General features: G+C 43.3%; 1 protein-coding gene across 1 annotated transcript in view; it reads right to left on the bottom strand.

Moving 5' to 3' along the window:
* Positions 1–13,399, bottom strand: part of itsn2b (intersectin 2b) — a 40,654-nt gene that overhangs the window by 14,375 nt on the left and 12,880 nt on the right. Inside the window, exons 4-24 of the mRNA XM_034679054.1 lie at positions 12,559–12,651; positions 12,219–12,282; positions 11,920–12,092; positions 11,578–11,826; positions 10,933–11,038; positions 10,637–10,773; positions 9,489–9,552; positions 8,686–8,823; positions 8,477–8,565; positions 7,643–7,905; positions 7,389–7,538; positions 7,107–7,247; positions 6,878–6,969; positions 6,630–6,768; positions 4,404–4,585; positions 3,441–4,216; positions 3,185–3,306; positions 2,806–3,090; positions 2,479–2,675; positions 376–431; positions 32–198 (exon numbers count right to left, since the gene is read on the bottom strand). Of these exons, the coding sequence (XP_034534945.1) occupies positions 32–198; positions 376–431; positions 2,479–2,675; positions 2,806–3,090; positions 3,185–3,306; positions 3,441–4,216; positions 4,404–4,585; positions 6,630–6,768; positions 6,878–6,969; positions 7,107–7,247; positions 7,389–7,538; positions 7,643–7,905; positions 8,477–8,565; positions 8,686–8,823; positions 9,489–9,552; positions 10,637–10,773; positions 10,933–11,038; positions 11,578–11,826; positions 11,920–12,092; positions 12,219–12,282; positions 12,559–12,651 (3,683 nt within the window). The remainder of the gene's footprint in view (positions 1–31; positions 199–375; positions 432–2,478; positions 2,676–2,805; positions 3,091–3,184; positions 3,307–3,440; positions 4,217–4,403; positions 4,586–6,629; positions 6,769–6,877; positions 6,970–7,106; positions 7,248–7,388; positions 7,539–7,642; positions 7,906–8,476; positions 8,566–8,685; positions 8,824–9,488; positions 9,553–10,636; positions 10,774–10,932; positions 11,039–11,577; positions 11,827–11,919; positions 12,093–12,218; positions 12,283–12,558; positions 12,652–13,399) is intronic.

Here is a 13,399-nt window from a genome sequence, read left to right as displayed (position 1 = left end):
TTCAAAACATGTAATTCAGACCAGGACTCACATCTGTTTCTTTAGGTTTGACGTAGTTGCTTGGGAAGAGACCTGTGCGGTCACCTATCGCACCGTGCCACCACTCTCCTTCTCTCTTGCTCACCAGGATCGCATCTCCCTCTCTGAACGTCAGATCACCTGGCTCTGGAGACTCATAGGTGTACAGCGCCACATGTTCTGAGAAAGAAAGGAGTATATGAAATGCAGCAAGGTCACGGAAGCAATGAATTTGATTTGGAAAAGATTTCACTATAAATTTAAGAAAAACATGCAATTTCTGTCCCTTAAACCACCTGAAAATCAACTATCATGAAATATTAGAACACAAGACAATCAGAGGAAACTTGACTGTACCTTCAAGCTGCAGACTGTCTCCAGACTCCGAAGCATCAGGAGGGGAGCTCTTCATGCTGCAAACATAAAAAGACGACATTAGCACACTTATTCATCAACTCAGTCCATCCATTCATTCATTCACCAGAACTTATCAGGTTCAAAGTGGAAAGAAGTGAAGAAATAAGCTAAGTAGAACCATTACTTGTTTCACAACCATTTTCTCCAGCTCCTCCTGTGAGATGCTGAATATTCTAGATCAAGACTGGGTTTATTTATCTATGCAGCATGGTCTGCGCATCTATGAGCCAAAGTCCCTAGAAAACCTGGACTCAAGGCTGAAAGTGTTTTTACTCTTTTATTTTATTACTCAGAAGAAGAGGCTCCACTAAACCTGTCGTGTCATTAACTGATGGTGATCAAACCTCATTATCAAAGGCGATGTAACGTGCAGTTGGCCGACTGGTTTGTCAAGAAACTCACCTTCAGGCTCAGAGTTACATATAAAGTATGAGTTTGCATATCACACCACAGCAGCAAAGAGTAAACTGAGTTGCATTGTAATGTGTCATCTGTGAGTGACAGTCTTTTAATAGCAGACTCCTCATCAGAGAGGAGTGAGGTCATATCAGCAGCCTGAGCAGCTCACATACTGGAATAAATACCACACCTTAAGACTCTCAAACTCACTGACACTCAGAGACAGATCATGTGGCTGATGCATGTTTTCGGTGATGTACACCTAGATAAAAAAAACATCTCTCAGAAACATAATGTTGTTCTGCAGAGTGGAAAGGTATACCTCCTGAGTTTATGTGTACGATGTCACGTGAAATATAACATGACTGCTTGCATTAAGTTTGAGGCTTGGTATAGATGTATGTCAGGAGCTCTCAAAGTCTAGACATTGTGGAAACAAATTTGGACATCTGCACATGGAGAACAGTTGAATGCTGCCGTGGATTAAGTGATTTAAGTGTAGGCTATACTTGAAGCCTGTGTTTCAAGCCTAAAATCTGGTGCCATTAGAAGTAGTCAAATTAGAATTGGCACTCTCCTTTAGTAATGTTCCCATGGATGTACATACAAATGTTTACAGTCCAAGTGCACATTCAGATGCCAGAGTGGGGCTGAAATGAACAGCTTGTGTCTGTAAATGCAACAAGTAAATGGAGACATTTTTTTTTATAAAGCTTGTTATCAAATTGCATTTTGGCGTATGTGTTCAAACTCCTTCACTTCTGACACTGTAGGAGCCATATTCTAATTTATTTCCTTATTTGAATAGTTTGTTCATTTTCTGTATTCTTAGTTTTTTGCTTTTTAATTTTGTCTGCGCCCTCCACAGGTGGTGAGGCCGCTAGTACTTAAGTTGATGCGCATGGCACAGAAGGGAGAGGAGACGGGTCATGGCGCATACCGTCATTGACCGCAGGAGGAAAGAATACTGACATTCCCCCAAGATTAACTCTAACTCGAAAAAGATTGATTTCGTTTTGTTTATTTGTTGTTTTTTCTTTTTTGCAATAAAACACCTCAAGAAACTTTGAAACACCGTTCACTGGATTTTTTTATTTTTTACTGCAGCCTGCGCGTGTGATGTGGATGCCCGTACCATCTGGTTACAGGACAAACCAGATTTTTTAAGTTTTTGCCACTTCAGACAAGGTTTTCCTGTAAATAACCAAAGCGAAGCAAATGCCACTCTGAAATCAGAACACATCAGACAGCTAAAACCCTTCCTGACACGCATTGCTTTACAGGTTGCACTGAATTTATAACCATGTGTATCATGTCCCTGTTTTTAAATATAACTAAGTCACAAATCAGAAAGGGGGATGCCATATTTTATGCAAATTGTCAACCAAATCAACAGTATACAATTCTTCCTGTCCTTCCAACTCATGCAGTAACCTTGCCTCATGACTCTCCCTTCATGATGTTCACAAGAGGTGGCTTCCCTCATATTCTGGAAACATCTGCTGAAGAATATTCACTAAAAGTGTATTAACAAAAAATGTTTAGCCATCAGAGAGGAATTTAAAGACGGTTATTCTCACTAAGTGACAGAGCCACTGTTCTCCACTGGTTTAATCAAAGATAAAAGAGTGATTGAAGACTTACTCTGAGCTGTCTTCTTCTCCCAGCAGTGTCACATATGTTTTGGGGAACCAGCCCTGTTCACCTTTAAGCTCTCCCAGCCACCAGTTCTCCTGCTGCTCCAACACCTGAATGACATCATCCTTGTTGAAGTTCAGATGGTTGTCCGTCTTTGCGGTCCATGAACACAGAGCTTGGGCTAACACGTTACCCACCACCTGCTGTTAGAGACACAGACAGACAGTACAGTAAGTATTTGAGTCTGGAGTCCACACAATTACCACAGTGCTGAAATCAAATCACTGCTGCAGCAGTAGAAGAAACTGCATTACACACTCTCACACTGCTCACCTGTCCTTGTGTCTCAGAGGGTGCAGGGTTTGGAGAGTGCGTTGGTGTGAAAGCAGACTTTGTTCCTGCCACCTTGGCAGCCTCGAGAGCATTAGAAAGCTGTGACTGCAGTGGCGTTTTCGGGGGAGCAGCAGCAGCAGAAGCAGAAACTGAAGAAGCAGCAGCAGTTGCATTAGCAGTGCCTGATGGAGCCACTCTTTCAACGTAGCTCTCTGGGAACCAGCCCATCTTCCCCTGTCTGCTACCATACAGCCAGCCCTCCTCCCGCTCGGTCGTCTCATCAACCTGATGGGAGAGGACGAGAGTAGAGAACAGGAAAATCATTTAAAGGAGAATCAGAAACTATCAAACTCTGGTGAGACATGAAATGTGATCTCACCTCAATAACATCGTCAGCATTGAACGTAAGCTCTTCGTTGTTTCGTGCTGTGAACGGGTAGATCGCTTTGTAGGAGGTGAGAGCAGCTGACTTCCTGTGTTGCAATGCTCTGGGTTGTCCTCCTAGAACAGGACGAGGGATCAGTCTCAACATATATGGGTTTGACTAGACATTATAGTAAGGGTGTGTGTGTGTGTGTGTGTGTGTGTGTGTGTGTGTGTGTGTGTGTGTGTGTCTGTCTGTGTGTGTCTGTTACCTTTCCTCTCCTCCAGCCCTCTCAGCAGAGCTGTCAGTTTCTCCTGGATGTCTACCTTCCCTCTAACGCCCGGCTGCTGCTGCTGACGAGGTGCCTCCTCCCTCTTCTTTCTCTCGTCCTCTGCTTTTCTCTTCCCCTCCTCTTCCTCCCTCTTCCTTTCCTCCTCACGCTTTCTTCTCTCCTCCTCCTGCTGCTGCTGCTGCTGCTGCCTCCTCCTTTCATCATCTCTCTTTCTCCTCTCCTCCTCCTCTTCTTGCCTCCTTCTGTCCTCCCTGTCTCGGATGGCAGCCTCAGACGCCCTCACTCTCCTCCTGTCCTCCTCTTCCCTCTCTCTTTTCCGTTCCTCCTCTCTCTGCTCCTCCTCTACCCTCTTCCTCTCCTCATCCCTCTTGCGTCGGTCCTCCTCTTCTTTCCGCCTCTTTTCCTCTTTTTTCCTCTCGTCTTCCAGTTTCTTCCTCTCTTCCTCTAGCTGCCTCCTCTCCTCCTCTAGCTTCCTCCTCTCCTCCTCCTGCCTCCTTCTCTCTGCTTGCCTCTGCCGCTCCTCCTCCTCTCTTTTCTTCCTCTCCTCCGCCTCCCGTCTTTTCCGCTCTGCCTCCTCCTTTGCTCTGAGCTCTCGTTCGGCCTGCTCCTTGGCAGCCTGGATGAGAGCCTGTTTCTCTCTCTCTTCCTCCTCCCTTTGTTTGGCCTCCCTCTCCTCCTGAAGCTTCCTCTGACGCTCCTCTTCATCCTTTCTCAGTTTCTCTTGCCACTGGCGGTCTTTTTCCATCTTAATACGCCTGTGATGAGGTGATTGGGAAGCAAACATTTCTTAAGTTTGTCGCAAAATCAGAAAGTACAATTATAATTTTTTTTTATGAATGGAGATTTTTTTTTAGCAGGTTTAGAAATCTACATCTTTTTCCAATGACCCTCACTTTGTGAATTTAAAATCCGTAAAAATAAATCACTGAGGAACAGTCATACCTTTGAGCTTCCTCCTCTTCTCTCCTTCTCCTTTCCTCCTCCTGCCGTTTCCTCTCATCTTCCTTCCTTCTCTTTTCCTCTTCCTGCTCCTTCCTCCGAATCAGCTCACGTCGTTTTTCCTCTTTGATGCTCTGTAGTTTCTCCAGTTCTGCCTGCTGCTTTCTCTGGCTCTCTCTAAGTTCCTGATGCAACAAAACAACCCTCCTTTACTGAAACAATCCATCATGTGTGACTGAGTGTAAAAAAGACTGATGGCTGACTAGATGGGCTGATAAAGGAGCGAGCACACACGGCGTGCACAAACACATTATGAGGAGGCTAAATATTGACTGAACGATAAGTAGCAGGTTCTGCGACACAGAGAGAAGAAGAAGGAAAGATGAGAATCGAAGCCAAAACAGCTCAGAAACAAGGTGGAGAAAAATGAGAAGAGTTATGCACAATAGAAAACAGAGGAGCGGGGATGTGAGATTAAAAGAGGAGAACAACAAAGACACCTAAAGCGAAAACCTTTAGTAGGTAGAAGAGGTTACGGAGGCAGGCCAGCAGACAGAAGACAGCCTCAAGCATAGCGTCCTCCTCACCCTCATACTGTACAGTCTGGGGACAGGGAGTAAAAGATGGACGAGAGAGAAGAGATAGAGGAAAGAGAAAGAGATGAGAGAAAAGATGAAGGAAAAGAAAGAAAATAATTTTCAAAGCAGAGGAAGAAAAAAACAGGAAGAGGAAGAGAAATGTTACAAAGGGAAGAAAAGGTGAGGAGGAGAGAAAAGGGCATTAATGGCCAAGCTAGAGCAGTTAGTATGTTATAATTGTGGAACTTAAGAAGAAGTCATCACACTTTGTGTACGAGAACGATCTGGAAATGTCTTCTATGTGAGCAGTCCTGGGATGACAAATTAATAAAAGTAGATCCAGCTCTTTGGTAGTCTTCACACCACCCTGTTGGTTGAGGGCTCTCTTCAAAACAATTTTCTACTCACACTGTACCTCACAAGCGGTACACAAAATACATTTTATGTCCCAAAATTAGTTCAATAATGTCAGTGACAATTAGGGCTGTCAAAATTGCTCCAAAATGACGTTCGAATATTCGCTCTAAAAAATCCCATAGGTTCGAACCATTCGAATATCTATATTTGCGCATTATGTCAATAACAGGTGGACAAACTAATACAAGGAGACATAACTACTTGTATATGTATTTTTATTTATGATATAACATGCCTAAAACATACCTTCACATTACAAAACAAGTAGATGACCTAATGGTCTATACCGTAACACTTCGAAGACCTCTGGCTCGCATGCTCGCCCCCCTCTCTGTGCGTAATGCGCTGAGTGAGTGCTGAACAAGACTTGTGCGAGCAATTAAAGGTCCCGACTCTTGTCCCTAATATAGGCAGGCTTCATTCAGTGATTGAAGCAAATATTATTAACATTAATTGAAGTTAAAGTTAAAAATGAAAAAGTAGTCCACTTACATTCTTGGCGCTAGTATGAAAAAAAAGAGGAAAAACTGCATTTTATCCCAGTGTCACTGATTGTTGGGCTCTTTTAGTCCACTGTCAATGTAGGGTCTTAGGCCTGACAGGTTATTGCCAAAAACACAAGACAGTCCACACGTGAAGAGGCCAGTGCCGATCTCTTTTTATTCACTATGTTCCCAGCGGAGGAAAAGACGCGTTCAGAGCGCACCGAGGATCTGGGAACAGAAGGATTTCTCTCTGCAGTCTGCTTCACGCTGTGCATGTGTGACTCCTGTGACCTGTCCCTGACCCGTCATGCAGTGTGCCCACTCGCAAAGCAGCCGCTGATGTGTTTTTTTCCACAATCGAATATTAATTTTCAGAATCGAATCTCCGTTTTTTTTTAATATTCGAATATATATTCAAATTTAGAATATTCGTTGACAGCCCTAGTGACAATATATTAGTTATAGTAGTATTATGATTATTAGACAATAAGTCTGACAGCAAGAGAGAGTGGTGAATTAGTGAACTGATTTAAGTCAAATGAGCACCTGCTAATAAGAGGTGTAAGGCAGCAAAACACAGCACAGTGATTATAGTACACACAGTCCACTGTCCCTTTAAGAGCCCTCACTGCTCATTTTCTTCATTTAAAAAAGACTAGCCTTATTTAACTAGCAGACTTGTACACATCTGCCATGCTAAACGTTGCTTTAAGTCATGCCATGCTGATGTTACTGTATTTAATTCTTACCTGCATGTCTTTGTTATACTGGTCCATCTCAGTCAGTTTGGTTGCAGTTTCTCTCTCCAGAGTTTCCAGCTGCTGTCTCAGTTTCGTACAGGTCCCTTTTTCTCTGTAACACCCACCTTCAGTGCGGACGTGCTCGACACTACAAACAGAAAAAGAAACAAAAGAGAATCATCTCAGTTAAAAAAAGTGGTACTGTTAAACAAGAAAGTCAGTCAATGCTCGGGTTTGGTCAATTCCTCCGTCAGTACTAACCAGATGTGTTATTCACAGCCATGTTTCTTAGTTTCTCCGTCAGTCTCTTCTGCTCTGGAGTCAGCTGAGACAACTTCCTCTGGAACTCCTGAGTGAGAGGAAATGTATCAGATGTATGCATGAAGTATACCAGCAACAAGAAATCTTTCACTAGAACAACTTTGTAAAACTCTGCAACACACATGAACACACACACACACATGCACACACACACAAAAATCCCACCTCCAGCTGTTTCTGCAGGTTGTTAATGTCCTGCTGGCGCGTCTCTATCCTTTGATTGGTCAGATCGAGCTCCGTCTTGTGAAGCTTCTTCTTGTTCTGAAAGTCCCGCAGCCGGTCTGAGATCTGACGGTGCTTGTTACCCTGAGGTAAAGATAGAGAATGTGAGAGGATGACAGAAACTTTACAATCTGTCCCTGATTTGCACATATTGGATTAAACATAAACTGAATTACGTCGACAGGATGAAAATGAACCTGCACAATGTCTGTCTCTGTCACTCACCACAGCCTCCAGCTCCATCTCCAGACTTCTTTTCTTCGCTTTCAGTCTGGTGATATCATCTTGCTCCTGCTCCCTCTTTATCTGGAGCTCACCCCGCCGCCTTCTCTCCCACTCCTCTTTCCTCTGTCGCTCCAGCTCTCGCTGAGCAGCCTGGAATGAACCCACACAGGACAAAAAAGTGAAAAGATGTAAAGAAACAACTCACAAATAAAAGGTGTAAGCAATCATTCAGAGACCTTTAACACTGCACTCACCTCTTTCCTCTCGATCTCTCTCTGTCGCTCTTCTTCTCTCTGCCTCTCCAGCTCCCTCTGTCTCTCCAGTCTCCTCTCCTCCTCTTTTCTCCTCCTCTCTTCGGCTTCCCGAGCCTCTTTCTCTCTCTTCTCTCGCTCTTCCCTCTCCTTCTGGGCACGCCGCTCCTGCTCCCTCCTCTCCGCCTCTAGCAAAGTCTGACGTCTCTTCTCCAATTCTGCATTTCCTCGCTCCAGGTTAGCTTTGAATTTGTCCTCGAAAGAATCTGAACATTGACGGAAATACAAAACGCAGTGATTAATCAGTAGGGGGACTTGTTTGTGTTTGTTTGTAAGCTGTCAAATCCTGCAATAATTCACTTTGTTATAATGGACTTTGAGACTGTGTTTTTATATAATTAGGATAAATGAATGAATGTCCTTATCGTGAACACTCCTTGATGTATGACAGAAACTTAAAACTATGAAAAAGTCATGGATTACAGGATTGTGAGATTGTAATTGAAGTTAAGGAAATTGGAGGCAAAAAATAACCTTCAGCTGTGAACGTTATATTGACAAATCTGTGATATAAACTTTAAAATCTCACTGCCACAGCTTGCTTTGTTCGTGTGTGAAATGATAGTATGTACAAACAACACCTAAGTGTGTTGCCTTACGATTCTTGTGTAAAATGTGCATATTTTTGTCATTACATTGTTATTTTTCAATGTGTATCACTGATACAAAGCTGCTGGTGCAGGGATATAAAGGAGACAAAGAGAACAAGACTAAACATAATGCAGCAGATACAGAAGAGCACACTCTATGTGTAGGGATGTTAGTGTGAGGACTTACAATTGGGTTTGTTTTTCTGTGGGGGCTCGATGTCCAGGTCATCCTTCAGAGAAGCATAAGGAGAAGAGCTGGATCCATTCACTGCAGCCCTGGAATTTACATAAAAAATGACCTCTTAATAAAAATGCACAAACATTATTTTTATCTACATCTACCTTACAGGGAGTTTTCAATGTTTTCATTAAATGGAGTAATTTGTGTGCACAAACCTCTCTGAGGGTGGAATCAGCTCAGTTGGCAGAGTAAGCGGCAGAGGTTGTCCAGTCCTTGCAATGTCCACCAGATGCATTGCCAGAATAAACTCCTCCGCTTTAAGCTTGCCATCTTTATCCACATCAGCCAAATTCCTGTCGGAGAGTTACACAGTTCAGGTGCAAGTTTTTTCCATGATTTATCCAACTTTACAGTTGTTACCTCTGAATGAAGCACAATTACATGCAGGATAGGAAGGTATCTCAAGAAAAAAAAAAGCTCTTCCAAATGACAATCATGATTTTAAATTGGCTTCTATTTATCACTGTTGTATTAGATGATTGAATTTGCTAGTGAAGGTTAGCGGCTAAACTTCTCAGCTACATACAGAGTCAGATCTCCGTTGACATGTGCAGTGCTAGGGGTCATATGATAATGGTACCTTTAGGTTTTAAAAACTATCATCGTCAGAGTCTTGCTGGAGGATGGTATGATGTAAAGTTGGTGTAATAAAAAAATAAACTTGTTATTGCTAGTTCACATTTTTTTAGAGCCTTACTGTTGAAAACAATTGCACACATGCAACCCGAGCAAACATATTTGGGAAAGTGAAGCAGTCTTGTTACTACAAACAACCCTGATTTCCAAACAAATATTTCCTTCATAAACAATGCCTTATCCTCACACGGGCTTCAGTGGAATGATGTCGCGTTCATCTCGCTGCCAAACCTGACTTAAGCTGTCTAACACAGCAGCAAACTGAGAACATGTTCAGATACACACACACACATGCATACAAATACACACATGACATTCTCACCAGATGGAGGCCAGCTGTGTCTGAGTCAGCATCGTGGTTGCCATGGCACCTCTCACCTGCAGACCTGGCAACAAGAGTGATAAATGTTAGAGCACAGATTTTCTGGGAGTGGTAAAGAGAGGATGAGGTCATGGGGGTGTGTGTGCGTGTGTGTGTGTGTGTGTGTGTGTGTGTGTGTGTGTGTGTGTGTGTGTGTGTGTGTGTGTGTGTGTGTGTGTGTGTGTGTGTGTGTGTGTGTGTGTGTGTCGGTAAGGGCAGGTAGAGTGTGTACTTCTTGGTCATTTAACTTAAATATGTCTGAGACATGCCCATGGGTTTCCAAAGCTGTTTTTTTTTTCCGCTGCTTTATGGACTGATATCAGGTTTTCTGGATGTTTTTTGTGGTGAAGGGGTGTGATATAGAAACAGAAAACTTGAACAGTTGTAAACTACAGATAATGATCAAAGGGGCACGACGATATAAAAGCCATTCTTAATAGTTTATTACAACTTATTAACCCAACACACGCCTCTTGTCCACATTGCATATGCTGTATAATTTTGTAAACTACACTGTGCTACACAACTTCAAAATGCCACAAATGCTGGACCGCACAAAATATGTCAAGAAACTGAGATGAAATCATCTGAAAGTCTTACTTAAGGAAACCTGTGTGTGTGTGTGTGCGTGCGTGCGTGCATGCGTGCGTGCGTGCATGCGTGTGTGCGTGCATGTGCATGATCTCACTATGTATATTTGTTGTTTGGCGGCTTCATGGCCGAACAAGAGAACAGGTCCAACGAGGCTTGCAGAAACAGAACGAAGCAAGAACACAAATGCATACTTGTCTGTGTGTGTGTGTGTGTGTGTGTGTGTGTGTGTGTGTGTGTGTGTGTGTGTGTGTGTGTGTGTGTGTGTGTGTGTGTGTGTGTGTGTGTGTGCGTGTGTGTTGAGAAACTGTTCCTGTGTCTAAACACACCCGTGGCCTTCACTTCCTGAGAGTTAGTCAGGGCTTGACACCCATAGAGAGAAGGAGGGAGGCAACCGTTATGAAATCATTTGTAAGTGTTGTTTATGAATGTCCGCGCCTGCATTCCCGGCATAATTCCGTTTCCCATGACCAACACACTGTTCACAGTGTACATTATCACACACACACACATCATACCAGTGAGGTATCCAACCATCTGTTTATCCAGGCCGTTGAACTGCTGTCTGTATTTGAGTCTGGAAGCGTGTGGCACAGCCCAGTCGCTAGGCCCGGCAGCCATGGGGGACATCATAGAGGGGGATGAGGAAGCGGAGCTGAAAAACAAACAGTGACACAAATAAAGCAGCAGAACGCAACAAACTTTAATGTCTTTTTGCACTTCAAAGTGACTGACATGATAGATGAGAATCTGAATGTGCAAAAGAGGAAACTGCTTTGTGCTTCCAAAAGTCTGTTTTTTTTTCTGTATGTACCTGCTAGATCCCAGGTCCAACAGAGACGAAGCCCTGTTCAAACCTGTAGGAGCAGTAGAGGAGAGGGCCAGCGGAGATGTGTAGGAGGATGCAGGGTAAGGCAGGCCTGATGCAACAAAGCACACACATATCAATAATACAGTCATACATATTAATGTGCAATATGAAGTTGGCATCATCTTTTAGCCACTCACAATGAAATATTAGATCCTATGTTTCCCTGAACAAATAGGAACATTTTTCAGATGGGGTAGGGAGCCCTGTAGTGGGTCAGTAATATATTGTCAAAGAGACACTGCTGTGACCTTGTGAAGGACAGAGAGGCTATTGGTATGGAGATGAGGCAGAAATCTGACTCGGCCTGGTTTTACAGAGTCAGATTTATTTCTTCTTTAAAGAAACATTTCGTATTCTGCACTTTGCAGTGAAAGTTTATTTACTCTCAGAACGCGGTATTGTTCCTCCAGGGTTAGAAAAAAGAGAATAAGCATCTATAAGTTATAACAAAAAAGAGGAGATGATGCGAATAAACATCTAGGGGACTCTAATTGGTACACATATTATTAACCAAATGAAAACTGAGGATTTAAGTTCAGCGGAGGGAACAAAAATGAAAAAAAAAGCTAGACTGAGAGCAGACTGTACCAGTGGCCAAAGCTCCAGCTGGCATTGGATTGTAAAGTCCCATGGTGCCATTTGGCAGGGTGGCGCTTCCCATCATGGGCATCATGGGCCTGCTGGAGGTGGAGCCTATTAGAGGGCTGAAGCCTGATGTAGGAACCAAAGGGGTGAGGCCTGTCATTTGGGTCAAAGGTGAGAGTCCAGGGGTTGACATTGAGAGAGGGGCCAACATGGTGAGGTTTGACCCTGGCATCATGTGAATGCCACCCATACCTAAAACATAAGAACGAACACTGATCAGAAAACAGACTTTCATGATTAATAATGACTAACACCAAAATATAGTATGTAGTTGTAATACTGTACCATAGGCTGAGGTGGGGTTATTGAGGGTGGGGGTGGGCACTGGAGGCTGCTTCATGATGATTGGAAGCGCTAAGGGAAGTGATATACCCTGGAGTTTTAGCTTTATAAGCTTCATAGCAATGGAGAACTCCAACCTGTCCATCTTCCCATCCTTATTCATGTCAGCCAGCGCCCTGAGAGACAGAGCAAACCCAGAATGATCAGTGTTAAGATACTCAAGCTCAGAATTCAACTGAAACTTCTATGTTTCCTCACCCTGTGTGTGGATGTGAATGTGAGAGTCTGTGTGTGTTTCTCACCATATCTCAGCCAAAACTGAAGCAGGCAGCCCTGATTGGAGGAAGAACTTCCTCGCCTGCTCCCCTGCAGAAACAGACAGAAAGGGAAACAGAGAAGAACAGATACATTGAGTTTCCTCTAAACACAAAACGGAAAAGAAAATGCTAGTAATTGTTTGTGCCTTCAGGTGTATGAATTTGCCTTATTCCATGAAATATCAAGAACATGTGTGTGCATTTAATACAAGTACTACTTACTACCTGTGTATTGTTGCAGTATTGAGAAAGAGTTTTGTTTTTTGCAGCTAATGGCCTAGGGATGTGTCAAACAATCTGTTGGCATATGTACGTTGCTGTGTACCTGTGACATATCCCATTGAAGGGGATAGGGTGTCAAATTTCTGATCATGCTTGTCCCTCTCCTCAGGGGAGATCGCCCACGTGCTTGGGCCACCTAGAGAGAAAGAGAAAAAATGTCAGGGGTAGAAAAAGGAAGAAAAGTATAAAGCATCTGACAAAGTACATTATTATCGGATAAATACTCGGCTAATCGGCAGCAGCCTGTTCAGAAACAGAGATGTCTTTCTTTGATTGATTCCAAATATATTTCACATCAGTTAATGTATCTGGCCTCTTTAACACAGCCTGCTCAAGTCCTGGCTGTTACGTTTTTCCAACTTGGTGTAGTATGTAGACGGTATGGAGAGAAGATGGGAGGGGGAAGTTGGCTGCTGTTTAGCCAGCAGCAGCACTAACAAAGGCCTAACAAACAATGATGCTAAAATAATTCTGTAAGCAAAGTCTTGCCGTAGTTGCAGCACTAGCAGTCGCTTTACATCGCTAGGTCATCATGCTGTCTACTTGTCTGTGTAAAAGGAACACAGGTAAATGGTGGGGTAAAGCCGTTCCACCAATAGGCTGGCAGCTGACGTAATAACAGAGTTAAATCGATGGAGGGGGAACTGACAAGACGAGACAGCAGTCATCAGCTCTGTTTGTTTACACGTCATGCTGCTTTTACTCCCACAAAGCCCCTACACTGTAAAATCAGACCCTGGGACAACAATATAAAGCTGTTGTTTGTAAAAAAGAAAAAAAAAAGAAGAATCAAGGCTGAACAGCAGAGCTTTTTTTCAGCATTTTGCTGAATCATTGTCCAAGAAGGACTTCTACTATGATGGACTCCTACTCGGCAAACCTGC

Source organism: Notolabrus celidotus, chromosome 3, assembly GCF_009762535.1.
Source record: "Notolabrus celidotus isolate fNotCel1 chromosome 3, fNotCel1.pri, whole genome shotgun sequence".
NCBI classification, from domain to species: domain Eukaryota; kingdom Metazoa; phylum Chordata; class Actinopteri; order Labriformes; family Labridae; genus Notolabrus; species Notolabrus celidotus.
This window is presented reverse-complemented; position numbering and strand designations above follow the sequence as displayed.